At 32.6% G+C, this 25,393-nt stretch overlaps 2 protein-coding genes across 2 annotated transcripts in view; one reads left to right on the top strand and one right to left on the bottom strand.

The window, feature by feature from the left end:
* Positions 1-25,393, bottom strand: part of LOC130452719 (fatty-acid amide hydrolase 2) — a 63,135-nt gene that overhangs the window by 14,427 nt on the left and 23,315 nt on the right. Inside the window, exons 2-3 of the mRNA XM_056792133.1 lie at positions 18,612-18,831; positions 8,094-8,345 (exon numbers count right to left, since the gene is read on the bottom strand). Of these exons, the coding sequence (XP_056648111.1) occupies positions 8,094-8,345; positions 18,612-18,831 (472 nt within the window). The remainder of the gene's footprint in view (positions 1-8,093; positions 8,346-18,611; positions 18,832-25,393) is intronic.
* On the top strand, positions 21,379-22,263 carry LOC130453051 (ADP,ATP carrier protein 1-like). The gene has a single exon (XM_056792644.1). It carries the CDS (start codon positions 21,379-21,381, stop codon positions 22,261-22,263), a length of 885 nt encoding a protein of 294 aa, XP_056648622.1.

The following is a 25,393-nucleotide window of genomic DNA, read 5'->3' as shown; positions in this document are numbered from 1 at the left end:
TTTTCTTATGATACTTCATTTACAGGCCATTTAATATAGTAATTTAATTTCTTTAGAGAATAATTAATAAAAAAACTGCAATATTAAAATGACTAATACTTTTTCGACTAAATTAAATACCATTAAATGCTATTCACCGGTTTATTGACAATAAGCAAGCACATAACGGACTAATTTTATTAACTTCGTATCTAATTTGATCTACATCAACTGAAATCCTACGATTTTAAATAATACCTTAGAAATAAATCAAGACGTGTAAGATCTGGGCATCTTGATGACCTTTCTAAATGATATACTTATAGTCTGAGGATCGAGGATGATGAAGATGTAGCACTATAAACAAAGTTCGATAATCACTTAAATCTACTATATATATATATATATATATATATATATATATATATATATATATATATATATATATATATATATATATATATATTCACATAAAATAAAGGGTGATTCATTTAGAAAAGCCGAGAAAATATTGTATTAGTATTTTCATTCACCATGTATCGGATTTAATGATTATTAACAAAATAAATCATTTTTACTATTATTCGATTGCTTTGACCGCAACAGATCTTAATTTTTGAATTTCTCTTACATTCTACAGGGTATTGAACTTGTTACGATTTTTATGAATAATTGGTTATAAGTTTTGAAGTATAACACATCACAACCCTATATTATTGTAATGGGGAAGTCAAGCTGACTCAAAAATATATCCAATAAAATATGAGGTGCTTTATTTGAAAAAGTGTAAATAATATTGTGAATACTAATGATGGTTATATCCCTCAAATTTTTAAATTGAATCTGAAAAGAATAAGGAGACTTTATCGCACTAATCAAAAGTTAATTAGATTTATTTGATTATCTTCACTACACAACTCCAAGACATTAACAATCACCCAGAAAGAAGAGAAAAGCTTTAATTTCAAAAAACTGTTACAATTTATAGACAAAAGCTTGTAAAAACTGGAAAACAAAACAAAAATAACTAAATAAAGATAAAACAAATCAAATCAAATTTCAATATACAGAAGAAAACCACAATAAGTAACAAATTTATAGGTAATAGTAATAGGTTATAATAAGTATATAAGTCGTAAGAAGTCCACAGCAAATATTAAACCAGAATTAAATATTATTATAAGAATAGAAGTCGTTTACAGAGTAGAAGACAATTTCCAGAGAATATGCCCTCAAATTATTGCGAAATGCGAGAAAAGTTGATATAGATTTGATTTCAATTGGCAGGTGATTGTGCATTTTTTGCATTGTAAGATATTGAGCCCTTAACTAATTCTGAACGTGGAGTAGGTAGGTAAAGATCGTACTCCGCGTTCCTAAGTGGATAGCCGTGCAACGATCTTTCTGAAATTAGAGAAGCGTGTTTATGAATTAGGCAAAAACGGATTCTAAGATGAATATGGAAGGAAGAGTCAGAATTTTTAATCTTTCAAAGAAGCCCTTACTGTTTAGTCCGAGTGAATATCTAATAGCTCTCTTTTGTAGTCTGAAGATTCTATCAAATTGAGTTGCAACACACGTAGCCCAGAAGGGAATGGCATAAAAGGAGATGCGACTCAATAAGGGCATAATAGACGGTTAAGGAGATGGATAAGTTCAGTCCTTTAGAAACTGATCTCAGCGCAAAAAAGGTGGAACTTAATTTTTTAGATAAGGCGGCAATATGTAACTCCCATTTCAAGGAATTGTCCACAAAAAGCCCTAAGAATTTTACAAATTCAACGACGGAATAATTTAACACACTGATATTTTGATAATACGACGCCGTAGATACAATCTTGATGACAACTAGTCATAGATAAATGACGGTTGTCGATGTCTGCTTATAGCACATCCTTACCAGTAACTGTTGGCTTCGAGGATTAACTGCGCCTGGAAAATATTACAAAGTGGACTATCACCACCTCCCATACAAGTTCGATGAAATTCAAATCTGAAGACGGGGGTGGGAACAGAGCAAAACATTAACGCCAGCTTCTCGATGTACTATGTAGTTAGACGTGCAATATGTGAACGCGCGTTGTCTTGTTGGAAAAGGAATTTCTATAAGGTCAAGATTCATAGCGCTGATTTCGCCATTCTACCTCCTAGTGCTCCCATTCTCTGCACCAGTTAAAACGTTGATCATAGTGGTCGGCAATCAAAACAAGCACTTATCGAAATGAAAATAGGGAACTAGGAAATAGGAACTTCTAGGTATCTTCTTTTTAAATTCAGAATAATAAATAACACCTGACTATTGTGATTTTGAAATCAATAATCAATTCATGTTCATACAAATACTTCTTGATACTTCATAAAAACTTTTGTCGCTTCTTAACTCAACCTATATTCAATCTCAAATTTCTGAACACATTGCTACCACTACATCAACACTAATTACGTTGTGTGACGCGCCTTGCGATAATCAAGTTATTCAGTTTAACTTCCGTCTCTGAATTCGAACTTAATTTCCAAGTTTGTTCTCCTTTATAGCCTTACTAAAAAGACTTTTCATACACCAATTAATTCAAAATGTAATAATAGTATTACCGTAATAGTTAGAGGGCACTATCTAATTTATATTTCTGTCAAACAATTGTGATAATAGAAATTGTTTGAAAATAGCCACATCGTATTTCGAAAAATATGTCTACCTAATCACAATGACAACATTTCGAATTATAGTTATTGGTTTATAACAGTATGTTACGTTGAAAATGAGTCACGCAAGAAAACCTTCATGAATAACTGAATACACAATTAATATTATAATAATACATAATAATTTAAAGAATATTACAACAAATAACTCGTAGGATAAAAATGACTTTATAGTTTCTGCTAATGAAAAGCTTTGTACTGCTTAGAATTGGTTAGATTGGATAGTTCCTCGTAGGTATGAGGGTATCTTCTATTTTTATTGACAATACCGGTCGGTATTTGAACCTGGTCAGTTCATCGTGTTGGTTGGAACCCGTCCTTAATTTGTTGTCATCCAAAAAATATCATTATACTCTCAAAGTAAATAAAATAAAGTTATCGCCTCCAGAGACTGGAGGTAAACTAAAGCCTATTTACTTGACTTACTACTAAATTTTCCCACCAATAAACCTTCTCCCGCGAGAATTATTCTCAGCGGGAAAACCTCCTTGAAGGGAATCTTCACATTAATTCCTTGACTACTAACTATAGAGTGGGCTGTAAGGAAATGGTCCTTTGTCCCTATTTAAGCAGTTTTCATATTTGGCAATTTCAATGCTTTCAAATGCATCCAACAATTCATTATTGGATACATTTTTCAACAATTTTACATTATTAATATTTATGTCATGATAATGACTGGCAGTGAGATTGGCAATACCTACTCAATTTTACGGCCCGTCTATATTTTTAATAAGCTGTGCTCTTTAAACCGGACATTAACGGATCTCCTAGTCTGTCCAATATACTTCCCATCACAATTACCAAAGCTAATTTCATATCTACCACTCTTTTCCAAATTTGGTATTTTATTCCTAGGATTACCCAACGATTGTTTTTTAATGAATCGTTAATCTCTGTTAATTATTCCTTCCGATCATTGATTGATTGATTTGCTTTTGAAAATGATGCGTGAATAGTTCAGCCACAAACGGTAATAGACAATTGTCCATTGTTGTTTCTTCGTTTTGTTTGAAGAATTCATTGTACTGATACTAATTTTGCTCTATACATATACTTCGATTACATCAGCTCCCAAATTATTAGATCCCATAAAGTCAAGGTACTCCAAGGTCTGCGGGATCGACAGGCTGGGAAATGAACTTATATCAAAGGAGATTGAAATTTCCCCATTATATTTTCGTCTATTTACTTGTAGTTTTTAACACACAGAGGATGAATGCATTAGATGTTATTTCTGCTAGCAATTATATAAATCTGTACACATAAATAATACAAAAAATTGTGGATGGTCCTATAAAACGGTTTCATTGTCCCACATATTTTTATATTTTTTGTAGTTGTTCGTTGTACAAAAGTGTGTTCAAGACGATTATTTGCTGTGCACTAAAGAGAGCGAAATTATATGCCAATATTTTCAATGTTTGTACAAAGACAAAGAGATTTCTTAGAGCGCAGATACGAGTACGGTGCATATAAGCCGTGAAAATTTTTTTATATAAGTTAGAGTAAGTTTGGGGCAATTCATTTGATAGGACTTCGAATAAGTATCAACATCTGATTTCGATAGAACGTATGTGTGTAGGAAGCGGGGGTAACAACGAATTCCAGTGTGTGCGTGTGCATGTGCGTATATGTGAAAGAAAATGGGAGCAAGTCAATCAGCCACATAATTTTTCAATGATTCTTCTATTAATTAATGCTTCTAAATGTTGATTTTAGGTCTCTTCTGTTTTAAAATTTGTTTTTTTAATAATTTTTGAAAGATAGATAAAATTTGTTTCGAATTTTCTTTAAGTCTTTATCAAAATATGATATTGACACTGACATTTTACGTATTTATATTAATCAATAGATCACATCAAAACAAGAATAATAGTAAGGTCAAATTAGACCAAAAAATAAGAGGAAAGTTACATAAATTCCCCCCACGCTGAAAATCAGTAGAATTGTTCAAAATATAATTAAAAATTAAATTTTAATGTTTTCCATCATTCCCTTGGGTGGAAAAAATGTTTTTCAACGTCAAAGGTCAAAAAAATTAGTTTTTCGCGATTTTCAGCAAAAGGGTAAGTTTTATCAAAAAAATACCTTAGACAGAAATTGTAGATCACAAAATAATTCTCAGAAAACGTATGAATACTTTTATTCCTACGAGTCATCGTTTCTGAGATATAACGATTCGAAAAATTGTAATCATCAAAAAATGCAGCTCCAACTGAAAAAACTATTTTCTTCTTAAAACCACGAATAGCTCAACATCAATCGGAAATCTATTCATCAAAAAGTTTATCTATCGTGCAATACATTTGTATGATCTTTTATGTACGCTCTACCACAGAGAGATCTTAATAAATGATAATGATAAATAATAGGGTGTTCAAAAATTTTATATCAAAATAAAAAATTTGCCATAAATCAAGAACGCCTTTAAATTTTTTTTTCAAATTTGGTAACCAATATGCTCCTTAATAATGTAATATTTTGACATAAACAAACTTTGGAAAACTTAAACTAGTTGCGCGCCGACAGGGTTAGTTGTCACTTTTATCCCCCTATTTTTCACGCCACAAGAGCAATTTTTTTTAATTGCATGATATCTTTTAGTTGTAAAACTAATAGCCTTTTATGGAGCTAAAATGAACGGTATTGTAGAAACAAAAGGCTGCATGCACTAAGTAATTTACAAATTAATTAATTACTTATTTAATTTCGAATAATGATTAAACGGAAGTAGTTAAAAAAATAAAAATTTTAATTGTTCAAACTATTGGCCGCTTATTTCAATATACTTATTATACCGTTTTGTTATTGAAAAACGTGTTTTTGAAAATAAATTTGGATGGGATTGAAGGATTTCTGCCGCAGCTTGAATCCTAGCTATTACATCTTGTTCAGATTTGATTATTTTTTCGTACACTAAGGACTTCATATAGCCCCATATAAAAAATCGATATGATTTAAGTCAGGTGATCTGAGAATGCGCACGAATTAAGGAAACTGCAAATTGAATTCGCAAGCTTGCAATGATTGGCCTTGCGATTTATTTATGGTCATCACAAAGGCCAGACGCACCAGAAACTTTAAACGTTTAACGTTGGAATCATTGGTATACGCGAGATCAAGACATCCTCTCCATTGTATTTTCCCTTCATGATTGCGGCCTCAATGACGTTATTTATCACCTTTTCACGGCCAGTCTTTTTCCATTGCACAGTTGATTAATGTTACGCAGCATGATGACAATTAATCCTACTTTTAACTGCAAATTGTGAAAATAAAAACTCAGTGGGATAGTTAACTACGGTGTCGACTGATTTGAAGGAAAACAGATGTCCGGGAAAAAAATTTTGAATGGTCGCATTGAGATCATCGACATCTTTATTTTTTGCCACTAATATTGCTCGTTCATCCAGCCAATTATGGTTATTGAACTGTTCCTTTACATCTGGCAAAAGCTCATCTTTTGAGTCTTTGAGTGACAGAAATCTGTGGGTAATGTAATGTAGTTTTCAGGTTTTTATAGGGACAATTTTTGTTGCAAATGATGTTTTATTGTCCCTCCTGTAACATTGATCGGTTGGAAGAATTCAAGGTTCTGATATTCAAACCGGAAACACTGAACAATTATTACACATGATATTGACCATGAAATTATTCCAACAATGGAGATTCACTTCAATAAAATTTTTATATTATGTTTGGATGGATTTTTTGTTATTTTAATTTAACGTTTCATGATAGAGTTGGTTACTCGCACAAAATCAAACATTTCATAAGTTTATTTTAATTAGTTTAAACTATTACAATATATAAATATAATTTCGATAGCTTCAAAGAACTCCAAAAAAAATTTTTAGGCTTCAGATCAAAATGTGTGGTTGTTTAAAGTCGGCGGGAGTGTACTTGACGCTAATAGTGATAGGGACATTATGAAAAACAGTTTGACTCCTCTCCTGTTTGGTGTGTCTGATTCGTAGCTTCTACTGTACAAGGCGCAGCAGCACAAATTTCTTTTCAAAACGCATTGTATGATCTATAAAGTATTAATTTGTCTTAAAATGTAGCAATGTAGCACATCACTCAATAAGTCGTGAGACTAACTAAGAAAAACACATGTTTTTGCCAAAAATCTTCTTCTCGATGTCGTGCTTGTAGAAGTATTGGTCTTTTGCCTCAAAAAAGGTTTTATTTTCAGCAATTACTTCTTCATTTGAGCTAAATTTCTTACCGTGGAGCATTTTTTTTTATATCAGCGAATAGCCAGTAGGCACTGGGTTCCAAATCTGGACTATACGGTGGATGAGAAAGCAATTCGAAGCGTATTTAATTATCATTTCCATCGACTTGTAAATCGATGCATTGTCTTGATGAAACAGTGGTTTTTTCTTCGGCATATGAGGCCATTGTTCCTTGATTTTTCATTCAAACGATCCAACAACTCTATGTAGTTTTTGTTATTGGCCCTTTGTCCTATTCAAGCTACTCTTACATTTAGCAAGTTCAATGCTTTCAACTGCATGCAACAGTTTGTTATTGGATACATTTTTTTAGAATTTTACATTATTAATATTTATGTCATGATTAGCAGCGTGACCGGCAACACTCGATTTTTCGGTCCGTCTATATTTAAATGAGCTGTATGCTCTTTAAACCAGACAGTAACGTTTCTTCTAGTTTGCCCGATATACTTCCCGTCACGATCACTGGTATTGTTGAAAATGTATCCAATATTAAATTGTTGGATGCATTTTAAAAACAACTTAAATAGAGACAAAGGGCCTATTCCTCTCAGCCCACTTTAAGTTTAGTAGTCGAGGAATAAATGTGAGTATTCCCGTCAAGGAGATTTCTCGCTGGAATTATTTATTAACAGACAGTGTAATTGTGAGTGTTGATGTAGTGGTAGTGTAAACAATGTGTTCAGTATGAAAATCAAGTATTAATTTACAAAACCATCTTAAAAACAGTCTTCACCTATGGACTAAAATAATGAGGAATTGCTGCAAATTCATATATTTCAATTATACAGAAATTTCAGTCCTAATATCCTAAGGATGACACTAGTCCCAAAGAAGAAATGAAGAAGCACGCGGAAAAATATACAGAAAGGTCGAAGGTCGAATGTCAAAACTAGTCAATACATTGTTTGGGTTGTTTAGATTGAATCTAATACACTGGGAAGTTGATAAAAAAATATTTTGCTATTGAAAAACAGGATACGGTGCGGTATGATGTGGCTGTAAGAAAAGCGATCTTTACTGCTCATCAGCCAGCATTGTTTGTAGTGTTAGTGACTACTTAACCTCTCATTTGTAAAGTACCTTTTTTGTACATAAAATAATAAATTTCATACCGTTTATAACTACTCCTAATTTATTTATGGATCTAATTATAAAATATGTACTTACCGAACGCTGAGATGGCAGCAGCTTGCGCGCATCCTTCTCCTCCAGAAGATCCTCCAACAATCCTGTTTATATCATAAGGGTTACGTGACCTGCCATGCACTTTATTGGCACTCTCCCACCACATGCATAATTCAGATACATTGGTTAAAGCTATTGGAATGGCCCCAGCGTTTCTTAAAGATGTTATAGATTTAGCATCTTCTTCAGCTATATTATGTTTCCTTTTTACCAAACCAGAGGAATGGATCATACCTATTAGTAACAGAGAGAATTTTACTGCACGATTGGTGACAAATTTAAATCTTATGTTAATTTTGGGTCACTTTTTAATGCTGAATTATAACAAATAAAAATCAAATTAGTCAGTTATATTATCTGTTCACAACAAAATTCTAACGCCTGCAGGGAAGGTATCATAACTATAAATGTTTACGAGAGTAGTTTGACAACATTTTCGCTAAGATGATTATATTGCTAGTTTTCGCCATGTTTCTGAGGTTATTTGTCAATTTTACACAAATCTGACAGATCGAGTAGTTTTAAATGGAAATAAAATTAAAGAAACTGAAGAAAAGTTACGTATATATTATTCTGCAAGTGCTCCTTGTCATGAAATGTAAATGATACTCTGCTTTCAAAAGTATTCATACAGATGTTGCTTAAGGTTCGAGCTTGTTATTTACTGTCAGTTTTCCAAAAAATGTTTAATAAAATCTGTACTCTTGTACCAAGAAATAAAAGTTCGTGTTAATGAATTAATTACATGGTAAACACCTTTTTTGACACACAAACTTTGTAATGCTTTTTATTCATGTTGATGTACCCTCACTAATAATATATAACTAGCTTTTACCCGCGGCCTCGCTCGCATCGAATCCATTAAATGAGTATCAGAAATCATTATAATAGAAAAGAACGAACTCTGTAGCTATATTAGATCTTTGAATGTAGAAAAATTGCCAAAAACCTACAAAAATCCATCACTCCACATTGAATGTCCGTGCCTAGCTCCTCTCCAACTCAACCGATTTAAGTGTTCAAAAACTCAAAAGAAAGAAGGAGTTTCAGCGAGTGTTCTTAAACCAAAACGAAGTCTCTATCTTGAATAGAACCTGAGATATCGAGGATAGAAAATGTGTATGTGAAAAACTTCCATAAGTAATGTACAGGGGGAAATCGCATTTGAGTATAACTTTAGAATGGTGAAAATTAGATGAAATCCGATGGTTGATGCCTGATCTGTGCATTAATACCTTTCATTGAAAAAAAAATTAAGCAAATCGGTTGGGTAGAACGCCTGAACGGACTCGGAATGGAAATCATCAATTTTTTTGATATATAAGATAATTTTGTTTCAATCACGTCCAGTTTATTTCTGACTTTATATACGTGTTTTTTTAATAACTCCATTTAGAAGATTGTATTACTATCGCAGTCAACGCTTACACCTCTTATACTTTTGTTACGTCTTAAACATGCCACGAAAGTATTTTAACAATCCCGAAAGTTTTTATTATGCGTGTGGAGAACTAACTTTTACATCTCAGCGCCGAATTTTCACGTCATTAATTGAACAGTGCTATTTAGACTATTTTGGATTTTCTGTGAGGAATCTAGTTAAACCCTGGGTTCCACATAAATGTTGTGTAACGTAGGCTAATTGCTACACCAATTATTTAAACCGAACCAAAGAATCAATTAGTGAAGTACCAGACTTCCAGTATCAAAGCCTTCACATTGATCAGAAGTCAGAATTTTACTTCGAAATTTGTTTTAAGTTATAACGATAAAGTATCTGCAGATAGTGACCCATGTTACGAGTCAACTTCAAAAGAACCGCATTCATTGATACAAAATTATTGAAATGATTTAGTACGCGATTTAAATCTTGAATCTTAAAAGATAAGCTTTTGGGGTATAGATTAAACGACTTGAATATATTTTCTTAACAAAATTTTCTTCGTAACAAAATATCAATTAAATGAATTATTTTTGTTATCGGTAAAAAAATGAGTACTTTTTTCCCAGATATTGTATAAACACAAAGGTAGATATTCAATTCTAGAATATTTGATTATACAATAAAGTTACATTTCCTTTATATCAAACTTGATAATGAAAGGTACAATTACTAAATGTACATAGCATGAATGACACGTTTCTTAAATTATTCGGTACAACAGTCGAATTTTCTTGAGTTGATATCAAAAATAAATACTCATCTGGAACATCTGCACATTAAATCACCCTACCACTTTAATTAACGTTTAATTTCAAAATGGCGCTTTTCTCAATTCATTCATAGTTGCACGTCTATCCACGCGAAGTACATCCTTTATCTACCTATTCCTCGTTCAGAAGTAGTTAAGGGCTCAATTTTTACAATGCAAAAAAATGTACAATCACTTGCCAATTGAAATCAAATCGATGTCATCTTTTTCCCGAATTCCTCAATAATTTGAAGGTATATTTACTAGAAAGTGCCTTCTATATACTAATTATCACATATTACCTATAATTGTGTTATTCATTGTGGTTTTCTTCTGTATATTGAAATTTTATTTTATTTGTATCTTTATTTAGTTATTTTTGTGTTTTTTTTTAGTTTTTACAAGCTTTTGTCTACAAATTGTAACAATTTTTTAACAATAAAGCATTTCTCTCTTTCTCTCTCTTGTAATTATCTTTCTTCGTGCCATCGCAACTTCCATTGATGTACTTGGTCGCAAATCCGGTGTTATTTCAGCGCTACTATACATTAACAAGTTTAATAAACACTTTATTAGCTATTTCTGTCCTGTGTGCTACCAATTCATCAACGTACCTTTCAGCGACCGTTGATGACTTCCAGCCGCCATGTTTTTTTAGTGTCATCAAGTCTTCCTCACATTAAATTAAAAGTGTAGCAGACAATCTTCGAAATAAATGACCTATATAAGAATTAGCATTTTCAAGTTGATGAAAGTTAGCTACTGTTTAAGGAACCTTATGTAACTGATTTTTACCCAGAGCCTGATTACTACATTTTCCATTTCAGTTAGTACAAATCTCCTGTTCACATCATTCTTCGTTTCCTCAAGTTTCGCAATTAATAAAGTCTCCGAATCTTCAATATCATCTCTAATGTCACCTGGCTAATTTCACAAATTCGACACGCTTCCGCAATCCCAAATACAACAACAATCTTGACCAATTAATAACTCCATCGGCAGCTTATTTAAAAAAACACTAAATTGTGTACACGTAAAAATCGCAGCTTTCTTGGGCTTGTAACATTTCTTATTTTTGATTCAGAAATGTAATTAGTTTGAAATATTTTGATATGTCTACAATGTTATTGGATCGAAACGAACTTTTAATTATTGAATCATTCGACCATACTGTTGATGTGCCAATTTCGAAAAATAAGCCAATAAAACCGTTTCTGAGAAAGAAGAATGAATATTGAATACGCGGTTTCGTAAATTTTCTGCGATTCTGCGAGTCGAAGAAAACTCGGAATCATACAATTTTTACTTTATAGTATTGAAAATAACTTCTAAATAACCAATTTGCTCCCAATTGTTCAATCAAATCACAAAATTTTATTGACCGCTATTTTATTACTTTAAAATTGTCCTTAGCAACACACAGGTCTAATTGTCTAAGTATTACATAGCCTACTAATTTCAAAGTTCAAATTTCACATCGATAATTTTCTGAATAGAATATTTAAATATGATTTTTTAATATTAAATCATCGTTTCTTTTGTCACAGAAAAAAATTGTGTATTATACACTGGAAAAATACTAGATTTAAGCTCCTGGTTTTTTGTCTCCCTCACAACCTCAAGCTAAAATCTAGTACTTTTTTCCTTGTATATTTTTCTGAGGCAGGTGATTAGTCTATTGTAATAACGTTCCTATTTTCCATTGACTCCTCAAAAACGAGTTTGAAGGCAGTGTTGCTATATAAAGAAAATAAACTTCCTGCAGTACTGGTATCTCATAGTTTTGATATGGCTTACGACAATATTAAATTTTTCTTGAAAAAATTTGTATAGTACGAGGATGGTCCTAGAAGTGCCTGTTATGACATAGAAATGGTGGTAGTTGCTTGAAATATGCCACTATATTAGTACATAATCTATACAGAATATGTTTCAAATTTGAGGACACCACGTTGGATAGTATTTGTTTTGCAGCCATTAATAGTGAACGTTTTCAGTGAATGTGTAAATATAGAAAAAAATTGGTCTTCGTTATGTAAGACAATAAAAAATTTTGGATAGCAATGTTTAAACGAGGCTGTAAGACCTGCGAAGACCAACAGTGCAGTGATTGACCAAATGATGTGACTACTGCAGAAATGTTAAAGAAAATCCACAAAACTGTACTGGATGATCGTCGACTAAAAGTACGCGAGCTACTAAACATAGCAGGCATTACAAGAAGTGCATTATATTGCATATTAACTGAAAATTTGGACATGAGAAAGCTGCGGACAAAATGGGTGCAGCGTTTGCTTACAATGGAACAAAAACAGCGTCGTGAAGATGTTTTCATCGAATGATGTCTCACAGAAATAAAGCCAATTTTGCGCCATTTAATAACCATAGATGAATCGTGGGTCCATGACTTCACACCCGAAACAATGAACAATCAAAATAATGGACTGAAAATGGGGAACCGGCTCCTAAGACTGCAGGGAAGGTCATGGAGTCGGTTTTTTGGGATACGCATGGGATAATTTTTAATGACTATCTTGAAAAAGGGAAAAATATAAACGGCGAGTATTATGCGAATTTATTGCAACTTATTAGCAAAGAAATCAAGCTAAACCGGCCGCATTTGGCTAAGAAAGAAGAGTTGTTTCATCAAGACAATCCTCCAGCTTACACATCCGTTATTGTAGGGCAAAATTGATGAAGTAAAATTTTAATTTACCCCTCTCGGATTATTTTCTGTTATCAGACTCAAAAAAATGACTCAGTGGTCAAAGATTTTCCAACAATGAAGAGGTGACGTCGGCATTAATGACTATTTTGATTGATATAATTCTTATTAAAAAAAGGATATCGAACATATTGGACATCGCTGGGAAAAGTGTACGGTGCTAAAAAATAAATATATTTTTTTCCAAACTTTTTGTGTTTTCTTTTTTGGGCTAGATACTTCCGAGGCCATCCTCATAAACACACTTTTACTTGGATTACATCTTGGTTACACAAAATTGTGCTGTTTCATTGATAAGAACAATTCCTTAGTGACTTAGTGAACCCTGATGACATTATTTTACAATCGCTGCACATTATGCTTTGCCTGATAACACAGCTATGCCAAGACGTCATGAATTTGAGACAATATCTAGGAAACTATAAATCGGAAAATTACAAGATGAAAAAGGTAAATTATACTTATAACTTATATTGCTAAAGCTTTGGGTATAATAAGTGATATAAATTTTCAACAAAAAAAAGTTAGGCATGAAAGGCTGCATGTGAAAACGCTATCTGCAAGGCCATGGCCACAGTGTTTCTGGTTTTAAATTTAAATATGTATATAATATAGTTATTTATGAATATTCTATTGGCCGTCATTTTACCAAAATGTCTCTTCTGACCAGTTGTTACATACGCGAGTTATAAGGCATCTTTTATGCACGCTTTTTTTATCGCTGGTCGCGGGGCGACAAGAAACGCGGCGTTATTTTATGAAACAATATTCAAGCGTTTCTTGCCGCGTGCCGCTTTGAAATTTGATCAGTTTTAATTGTTGCCAGTGGACCACACAACGGCAGTGATTAAAAATGAATCCGTGTGTTTTTACGTATTTGATATATAAAAATTTCATTGAAAAATGATGCCAGAGTCGTTGGGATATTTTGTAATTTCATGCGACAGGATTTCAGTACATCGCTACACAGACAGCGAGTGGCTGATTGACGTCGATGCATAAAAGCGCACATTTAACAAAATGCTTTTAGAAAACGTCACGTTTTTAGTCGCCCCGTGACCAGCGACAAAAAACACATGTGTAATAGAGGCCTTAATACACTGAGTTCATGTGCACGCTGGCCTAAACTTCGAACGTTGCGTCGCCTTAGACTGCGCTGTGGTTGGATTATTCTCGATACGCGTAATCAGCGTTTTGCGATTTGAGTGTTGTTTACGATATTTTTGATTGTTATTTACATAAAATTTAAACGAAAATAATAAAAAATGAGCATATTTTTTGAAAAAGTTAATCTAATTTTGTTATGATTTATTGCCATATTCACCTGATTTGATTACTTTCTGTTCGCAAACTTGAATAATGGCTTAAGGGAGAGCAACTTCAGATAAATGAAGATTGATAGCAGAGACAAAAGTGAATTTCATGAAGCTCACTGCAGATTGTGTTTTGGATGGTTTTGAAAAATTAGTACATTGAGTTGAAAGATTGTATTGAATAAATATAGTTTAAAAACACTAAAAAACACACTTGTTAAGCACATCAAACTAAAAAGTTAGAAATAATTTTTAAAATTAAAACAATAACGATTGGAAAATAGTAGTAGTATTGTGAAAAAAACGTCGACCGCTCGATTTACGAGAAATATGGAACAAATCGCCCCACGCTTCTAGTTTTTTCATTCATTATTGTTTTAAACTCATTTTGGAAATTGATTTCAACTTTTTAGTTCGATTTAGTGTCAAAAATAAAATTTTTTTTCGACCAACATAATAAAAATTAAGGTGTTAAATTCTAAAGTAATATCTACTGATGCATAGTCAATCTCAAAGAGAAGACAGACAGTTGTAAAATTTGTTTTGATGAGAAGAAAAAATTTGTGATAATTTTTTTACATCGTAAACTCACGACCGGCGAAACCAGGGGTTGGCGCCTTAGCCCGCTCGGCTAACGAACGCAATTAAAGTAGTGGGATGTACGAACAGTAACAATCCGCCAAGGAGAGTTAGAAACAAGCTTACAACAAACCCACATACAGGTGAAGTTAATAAAATTGAAAGCATTGAATCATTATAAAAATATAATAGGAATGTCATCGTCCACGATTATTCGAAGAATTGTACATCACAATGAGATTTATGAGAAAGAAAATTATATTTTAATACAGTCAATAGGATATTTTCTGCAATCAACAATCAAGGCATTCGTAAACTTAACTACCTGTAAGGATCAAATTACAGGACAGTGACAATCATCTAAATTAGTCAAATACCTGGTTTATACATAAGTTTCCAAGCACTAATGGGCAAAGGGGTAATTTTATACTTTCGCGATCCCATCGTTTTTTGGCTGTAGAAAATTGAAAAATCAACCGAGTTCGATGAATTTTTTTTAAATCTTCGTTTCTACGGCGGATTTACGAAAAAAAATTATAGGAATAGAAAAAAATTAAAACTTATATTGGTTTCGGGGCTTTAAATGTTCATAAAAATGCACTCATTCATGTATAATTGTATAATAACTTTTTTCCAAATAACCAAACGATGTTAATATTTTTTTTTTCATAATCTACACAAAAAAACGAAAAAATTGAAGAAATTTTATACAAAAATGTTGATTTATCAAGTTTTTACAATTAAAAATAATAACTTCTCTTAAAATTGACATTTTCTTACATATAATCGTTTGTACTTTTTTATTAAGTAATCATTAAAGTTATATGAACAAAAACTTTTTTAAAATCACTTATTGTAATCAAGTGTACAATATTAAGAGTTAACTTTGAAAAATTTTCTGGTATGTTGGTTATAATGGCTTCGTTGTTTTCGGTAATTATTTCCAACAATTACAATTATTATGTTATCGATCGTTAATGATCGTCAAGTTATCAATCGTTTATCCACTACTATCGTAAAAATTCAACGTTGTGAAAATATATTAAGCAACAATATATGTATATTAGTTTCATGATTAATAATTTATCTATTAGTGTAATAATTAACAATGTTGTGTTCTAATTGTGAAATGAGGCACTTTCAATGTTCATTGATTTTAAACAAACAATACAATTTCTTATAAATCATGGTGCGATAAAGTCAAAACCATATAAAATCTTCAAGTGAGATATTTTTTATATTTTTTGACATAAATTCGCCAAAAAACGAAGATTTTTAAAAAAATTCATCGGAATCGGATGATTTTTCGATTTTCTAGGGCTTTTATGAAAACATTTAAAGTCAGAAAACCATTTGAAATCTTTAAACGAGATAAAAAATGAATAAAGAAACATTTTCCAATTTTTTTTTTAAATGTTTTCTCTTTGTGTAGATTAACAAAAAAAATAATATGAGCTGCTATTTACACTTTTTAAAAAAGTTATGAACGATTATATGCGAAAAAGTACGCCGTAAAAACGAAGATTTTAAAAAAAATTCATCGAAATCGGATGATTTTTCGATTTTCCGATGACATAGATAGCTTAAAATTGCGGTTTTAATCCGTCCGGCATCGTGACACAGATAACTCCAATTATTGTAATGTATAACAACACTCTTGCCATAATCGCACTTCAAACAATCGAAAAGCTACAATGCAACAATGGCTACGCAAACAGGATACAATTATTCTGTAATTAATACCGTTTCCAAGATTGATGTTTACTCAACGATAATTTTAATTGAAATTTAACAGTACATAAAACTAAATGGGACTGTTTTTATTAAGGTGTGAAAAAGCGCTTTAAATGGTATTTCGTATGCCAATTACATTCAATACGTGCTCACATTTTTACGACTACTACCTTATCACAACGACCTTAATGTTACAGAACTTATTTTTTCAATGAAATATTTAAGATTTCGCCACTTACTGCTTTACCTAAATAATAAATAAACTGTAAAAGGAAGTGGGATCAAAATACCTCACAAGAAATGAGTATACATGCCATTAAATGGTATACGGACGGATCAAAAACAGCAGACTGAAGAACTGAAGAGACAGAGGGATAGAGTGAGGGACGGAGAGAGAGATAGAGAAAGTGAGTGGGGTTCACCGGATTACAGAAAAACCGCAGCCGATGATGGTGACAGTTCAAAATCAACAGAAGCGTTGTAAATGGGGTACTTTAAACCATTACTTCACTGTAAAAATATTAAATTGATCGAATTTTGAATGTAGTAATGATGTATGAAGCCAAACCCAAAAAAATATTACAAACTATAATAGACCAGGGTTGATAATTTTTAAAACCAACAAAAAGTAGGATGAAATCCATCAGAAAAAGAGGAGAATATGATAAAAATGGAAGGAAAAATAATTTACGAGCGATCTGAGATCGAGAAGGAGAAGAGGGTGACTTTTTAAGGGTAAAAAGGGTTTACCTCGATTGCTGTCAAAACCAGGGTTTCTATGGAAAAAGGCGGAGAACAAAGTAGTAGGTAATAAAAATATCTACAACGTTTGTATTCACACTTTTTTCACATAACCTCAAAATTTATGTGAAAAATTCAAAAAATCAAATTTTTGGTATATCTACAAAAAATATTTTTACTTCTCACGAAATTTTGTCAGTACTCACCTTATTATGTCCCAATTACACACTGTTATTGATTGGATTTGAAATATTTAATTCTTCGCCTTATTTTGATTAAATATCGTCAAAATATCAGTTTTTTTTTAAATTCGGTGATATTTTTGTTTATTCAAATCTCTACTCTCTGATAGTGTAAAAAAATATTACCATAATGATGGTAAATTTTCTAAGGAAAGGCAAAAAAATCGAAAACATTATTTATCAATTATTTGGACAATTTTTAGTAATTTATTGGAATTTCACACTCTAATTACATGAAAATGTGAGATTTTATGATCCACTGATAAAGATAAGTGATTAAAGTCTGAAATTTCAATAAATATTTCGTTTATTTTTGCCTTTTTGCCAAAATAAGGTGAAACAATAAATAATTCAAATCAAATAAATTACAGTGTGTTCGGGACATGAAAAAGTAGGTTTCCCCTAAATTTCGCAAAAAAAATATTTGTAAAAGTAAAAGATGATAAGAAAGCAAAAACTTGATTATTTCAATTTTTCACATAAATTTTGAGGTTATGTGAAGGAAGTGTGATCATTACCTACGACTTTGTCATGCAACTTTTTTCCGTAGGACTTGTAGTATTTCCAGAAATAGAAAAAGCCGTTTTTTACCCTTAAAAACTCACCCCCTTTCACTTCCCGACCTCAGATCACTCTTAAATTATTTTTTCTTTCATTTTTATTATATATTTATTCTTCTACCTTTCTAAAGAATTTCATCCTACTATTATTTTGTTTCACTTTTTATCATTTTTAAAGGCTTCTACCCTGGTTTATAATTATATTAGAATATTTTAAATAACTAAGATCCCTCCCCTCTGCACTTGAATTCGAATGTTTTGATGTACCGATAATATTGCTGTTTAATTTCATTTTTAGTTTGTTAAGCTATAACAAAAAATGATGATTAGTTTTATCACAGAATACTATTTTATTTTTATTAATTCGAAATGTATCACTAAATTAGAAAAACGTTTTTTTTAGATATAACTTACCTTTAACTGGTATGCAGTCTTTTGTTGTAAACGGAACTCCTAAAAATGGTTTTTCTTGAGCAAGTTTTTCTTCAGAAATAACTTCTGATGCGAGTAAATCATCAACTATCTGAGCTTCTTTTTTGGCTTCCTCGAATCTTTTGTCTACCACGCAATTGAGAAGTGGATTTACCTCGTTTATCCTATCTATGAAAGACTGCAGAACTTCACTACTCTTTATCTGAAACGGAAATTTTATACTAAGCGAATTAAGGTAGTTGAAATAAATTTGCGTTCTAATATATTATCAAAAATAACTGTAATGTTATGTAGAAATCCACAATGACGCCTTCTTTAATTTTGACTTCACTGAGTCTTGGAAATTTTGTTTGACATATAAAAACTCCTGAATGGAGTTGGTACCGATCTTAAGTGCTGGAGTTACTGCTTGACATGCTATGCATTTCTTTTTTACATTTTATACGGCTGTCTATTTCACAGAGAACGAAACATTTTGTATACATCGGTAGCAATCAATGAGCAAGGACTATGACTTTGATTATGAAAAAATTGCTCTAAAAGAATAGGTACTAATGATTCATAATTTAGAGTGCATGTGCTATAGGTCCGATGGATTGTTGTTACGGTTATGAATCAATATAACTTATAAAAACAAGTCACGACAATGGATTGCAAGAACCTGCTTCGAAAAATGCAAAGACGGTTTTATCGGTTGGAAAAGTCATGGAAACCGTTTACTGGAATAGCCATGGGATTGTGTTAATCGACTATATTCAAAAAGGTAAAAAATAACAGGAGAGTATTAAGCATAATTGATGAATAAGGTAAAGGGGGAAATTGCAGAGAAGTGATAGCATTTGAAGATTAAAAAAGTACTATTCGAGCAGGGCAACATACCTTCTCACACTTCGGTGATTGCCATAGTTGAAATTCACCTACCGCAATCACGAGATTTGGCCCTCAGCAACTTTTTACTGTTATATAACCCTGAAGTTTCACTAGAAGAATTGAAAAGGTTAAAGAATCGCTGAACTAAGTGTATAGATCTAAAAGAAGGTTTGAAGCTTTTCAGGCAATCCTCGTATATTAGATCCCCTTGTTAAAGAAAGTATAAGTATAAGGTCACTCTGTCGTTTTCTGTAATAAGTAAAATGCACATCGTCTTGCAGATCATTCCATTTTTCAATCTAGATGTTAAAAGTTCGGATTGCCGTTTTTGAAGATTTATATTTCGAAATAAGTCAATGAATGAAATCAAATTCGGAATATACGGCAGTCAAATGGAAGATCTTACTCATATGCATTTTCAATTACATTACCTTTGCGACAAAAAAGTGGATACAGTTTAATAATTCAAACTCATAGATTATGATTCTTTGGAAATGATAACCTTATGATTAATATCGAAAATTTTAAAAATTATAGGTATCGTGATACTTTGGATTGATATGTAAATTTCCTAAATATTTTAAAGAGGTTTTTGCTATATAGGAATATGACATATTAATTTTTTGTTGGTTTTAAATTCTATAATATTGCTTGTTTTATATTCATTAGATCTGAAGTAGAAATAGAAATTGATATTTCTATATAAAACGATTGTTTTCAGATTCGACTTTATGAAGGTTGCTACTTAAATTTTGACAAATAGCAGCACTGATATAATTATGTCAAATCTGACATTGCCATCATAAAGTTTGACATTTTTAATGGTGAACGTACTCAGAACGTGTTATCACGCGAGTACTATTTAAGTTGTTAACAGATACTTGAAACATTTATCTCGGTCAAAAAATGAAATGAAATCACGAACATTTTCGTGTGATGATTTTCTATGACTTTCGACGTGGATTAAACCAACAGCAGTGTGCCAATCAACACGCTCTCACTTTTGGTGATGAAGTTCGTCCAAAATTGGCTGTTGTGCCAAAAAACATCGATGCTGTTCGTAAACTAATATTGTAAGATCGCCTTGTGACATACCGTCAGATTGAGGCTTGCTTAAACATTAGTTCCTCTCGTATAAATTCAATATTGCATTTGGCTGTCAAAAAGATTTGTTTGCATTGGATACCGCATAATTTAACAATCGCCCAAAAAAAGATCGCGCACATTGTGCAAAGGAATGCTGAAGAAATTCACTTGCATATAAGATCTATGCGTATGAACCCGAAACTGAACAATCGAGTATATGGATCTTTCAAGATATGTCGCCACCGTTCCATTAGAATAACGCAGAACGGTCAATTCCGGATGGTACACCAGCATTTGCTTGTCAGAAGTCTTCGAAAAAATCAGGGAAATAAATCTCAGAAGACGAATCATTCTCCATCACGACAATGTGAACACATCATTTCAAACAAAAACGTTTTTGAACAATCAAAACATTAAATTGCTGGGTCATCTGCTGTACCGTTTACTCCCCAATTATTTCTGCTTATTTCCGCAGATCAAAAATAAATTGCGGGTTCAACATTTTTCTACACATGAAGAAACTGTTGATGCTTTCGAATCACATGTTTTGGAGGTACCTATTGATCTTAATAGAGAATATTTTAAAAAACAATAAAACCATATCAAAATATAAATATTTGTTTTTAATTGTTTATCTTAAAACTTCTAGAAGGATTAACTTGTTTATAGACATAATATTGGACAAATTTTTGGCAATTCGTTGGCATGTTTGATTGTCAAAATTTTAAAATATGGAAATGTCAAAAATACTTTACGTGCAACTCGCATTAGTGCTGGTCGAAACCGTTTCAGAATGCCTTTTACAAAAGACTTTATAATGGGAGGTATTTCCGCTATAGTGGCTAAAACTATTATGGCACCAATAGAACGTGTCAAACTCCTTTTACAACTTCAGCGAGCTAGTAAACAGATTGATACACACAATGCTTATAAGGGAATTATAGATGCGTTCGTTCGAATACCAAAAGAACAAGGATTCCATAGTTTTTGGAGAGGTAACATGAGCAACGTTATAATGTATTTTCCGACACAATCCTTAAACTTCGCTTTCAAAGGTCTGTATAAACGTTTCTTTCTGGTTGGAGTAGACAAAAGGACACAATTTTGGAAATTTTTCGCCGGTAACTTGGTATCTGGAGGAGCAGCCGGAGCTACTACATTGTGCATAGTATACCCTCTAGACTTTGCAAGAACACGTTTAGCAGCCGATGTCGGTCGTGGTATTCATGATAGACAGTACACCGGTATTATAAATTGTATATCGAAAACTCTAAGAACGGACGGTACTTTCGGTTTATACAGAGGATTTTGTATATGTGTTCAAGGTATTTTTATTTATCGAGCTGCATATTTCGGTTTATTTGACACGGCTAAAGGACTTCTTTGTGACCCACACACGACTCCATACTACGTATTTTTTATTATAGCACAAGCTGTGACCACAGCTTCCGGACTTATTTCCTATCCGTTTGATACAGTCGGAAGGAGAATGATGATGCAATCCGGTCTTCAAGAACACGAAGTTATGTACAAAAATGGTTTCGATTGTGTTAGTAAAATAGCGAAATACGAAGGATTGAATGCTTTCTATAAAGGTGCTTTCGTGAATGTTCTCAGAGGGATAGGAGCAGCCTTAGTGTTAGTGGTTTTCGAAGATCTCCAATCAAGATTTAATTGAGCTTTTTGGTATATTATAGATAAGTTCCAATGTGACCATTAGAGTTTAGCATCTTATGTAATCTCTGTAAATTTTATAATAAATATAAACTTTATTATTTTCTATTTTATATTAGTTTGGTGGGATAAGAATTGTTTTTAATAGATTCAGTTATGAGTTCCCAAACTTGATACATTCACACCATACTACCAACTCATCAAAAAATCCCATCAAACTATGGAAATACAAGTACACTTCTGTTGTATAGTTTCCCTTGGACCCCTGGGGGTGCACTTGGACCACTTTGGAAACCACTGAGCTCAGTTCAGAGTTTAAAACATTTTATTCTGTCAAAATATACATTTCAAGTGTAAATCTTGGGATTACCATTAGAAATAAGCTCCCAGAAATCTTCATCGATATCTCGTGTTTGCTGAAAAAGGTTCTCAAGGTCAATCTTTTTTTTTGGATATATCAAACAAAAATTGTAAGAAAATTATCTACAAACAACTAATGATATTGATTTAATTTTTGCCCATATTCTTCAGATCATCAAATATATAATAATGTCATGATTAAAGATTTATCTAAACGACCTAACAAAGGAAAATTTTCATTCATTCAAAAACATTTTTTTCATAATCATTTTTATTTTCCATCGTAGTCTCTTTTTAATTTTATACATTCAGTCTAGCGATGATCTAAGCTTCTCAACTCTTTTAAATAGTAGTTGCCGTTGTTCTCCTCAACATATGCCCTACAAGTGAAAGGTTATGAAACAGGAAATAGTCGCTTAGGGCAAGATCGGGGGAAAACGGTGGGTGATCAACAAATTTGAAGTGCTATTTGTTACTGCTTTCCGGAAATTTCGCCCATTATGTTATCATGCTATTATACATAATATTCTATTTTTTCACCTTTTGGTAATAATCGTTTATAACAATCCCATGGTTAACCCAAGAAATGTATGCTATTACTTTTGACCGACCAAACCTTTTACTTTTCGAAGTAGGTTCGCCATTTGCAATCCACTGTTTCCTTGTTTCTGGAGTTTAGTGGTGGTTCCAGGTTACATATTCAGTTATGAATGGAAGCAAAAAATCTATCATGTTGCTTAAGCAGCGTCAATAATAACCGAGAAATGCTTATTCGAATGTACTTTCCGTCCACAATGAACAAACGCGACACCAAACGCGCGAATAGCTTAATGGCGTCCAGTTCCATTTGGTGAATCTTTTCGATAATATCACTGGTTGTGGTTTTTTGACCTTTCCGAACATAATGTCTAACTCCTTTTTCATTTGCGTAAGCACATTGTCTTTAAGAAAATATTCAGTGACAGCTCGATACTCATTTATTACATTTTTAGAAAAATCTTCACAACGACTCACATATACAAAACAAACCAAGCATCAAAAATAGTTGAAATTTTGGTGAGAATCTGTCAACGCATGTGCAATATTTCTTAACTTCTTTTGATACGGTAAAGGTCGGAAACTTTTCAGTCTTTACTTTGTATTTAGCCTTATCAGCGAGTAAATCATAATGCAAGTCAATGCGTGCTACAATACCGTTTATTACATCCTCGGAACGAGGTCGAGCTTTTTCCAAAATGTTTTCTTCAGAAAAATGGAGTTGAAATAGTAGTAACTATGAATTTTCTTCAAATTTTAAGTGCTTTGGCTTCATCTCGGCACAATAAGCAGCATTGTGTTAAACAAACATCAGATTCACTGACTCCTGCTCTAGAACGAGGTGTATAATTTTGAGAATGGACGCGAACTGTAACAGACGTTTGGATTCTCAAAAAATCATCAAATCTGTCATTTGAGTCAATACTTGAGCCAGTCAAAATGTTCAGTTTCACCTTTACTTAAAAGTTTATTACAAATGAAACAAAATCTAGACATTTTGTCTTTTTTGTCAACAGATACAATGTGGAACACAATAAAAAATACGTGTATTCACTTCAAGAAAAAAAGGAAATTAAGAGTATTGTCAATAGATAGATGAAGATTCAAGGTTATGAACTAAATTATTGTTCAGGTTGAAAATCTGAAAAAAAATATTGAGTAACCTTCTCAAGGATCCGTTGGACCTTGATATTGGTGAAGGAGCCCAGCGGCCACTAAACTCATCTCGTTGGGCACGAGGAGGGGGCCAATGCAAAGGACAACTCATTGTCATTACCTTAATCCAAGTCGGAAGCAAATATGCCTAGAGTTGAATGGTACTTGTTTTAGGCAGGTTTCGTTAAAAAATGTGAGAAACCTGCCGAAATTTCAGGGACCACGCAACCCACTACTACCAAAGCATCCATTTCTACTGATGTCGAAGCTCTGACCGGTGCTTTTGACTAGGCCCGGTTCCATCGCTGCAACATCAGTGGTGCGGGAAAAAAGGAGAGGAAGGCCAAGACTTCCGAGACGGCTCAAGGTTTACGGCCTCGAATCTTATGGTTGCGTCGACGTCCAAACTTCCTCCACCATGGTTTGCAACCCAGAAGTCCAGGTGAAGCTTGTTAAGAGGCCAATTACCTCTGGTTCTATGCCTCACGAACAACAAGTTGGCTCCACAAGACGGAACGACGTTCGTATTTGCAGCTGGTCGTGAGTCAAGCGGGACAACCCGATTTCACTAACGCGGTGGTACCAAACCACTTCGACAAAAGCAAAAGCGCCTGTTAAGCTTTTCAAAGGACATCTGCCTTTGATAATTTCAAGGAGGTACAACGGGCCTATCCTAAGGTTTATGTGTTTAGAGGTCTTTGCCCTCCAACTATTCTATTATGAACTATGAACCTTGATTAACTTTTTTAGAACATTGGGATAGGTTGAGACTTCAGTTCTGTGGGAATTTTTTTTATTTGACCGCTATTAGTCTAATTTGACCGGACCAATAATTAAGGTACCTCAATAGAAGGCTGTCCAACTGAATATCTTAATGCATTATGGGAACTTTTAGGCAGGTAATGAAAAGCATCATATAAAAATGAAGATGTATTAGAGTGTTTGTTCTATTTTTTTTTGTTTTCCTTACTATTTTCTGGTATCAAACGGTTAAACAAACAATGCACTCAAGTTAGTAATTTAATATTGCTTCAAATAAACGATGACGATAATTAGTTGCAACCAAACAATCAAATGAAATT

Source organism: Diorhabda sublineata, chromosome 2 (assembly GCF_026230105.1).
Source record: "Diorhabda sublineata isolate icDioSubl1.1 chromosome 2, icDioSubl1.1, whole genome shotgun sequence".
NCBI lineage: Eukaryota > Metazoa > Arthropoda > Insecta > Coleoptera > Chrysomelidae > Diorhabda > Diorhabda sublineata.
This window is presented reverse-complemented; position numbering and strand designations above follow the sequence as displayed.

What these genes read in the sequence shown, in the direction of transcription:
- LOC130453051 (XM_056792644.1), top strand. Translation starts at nt 21,379, where the DNA reads ATGCCTTTTACAAAAGACTTTATAATGGGAGGTATTTCCGCTATAGTG.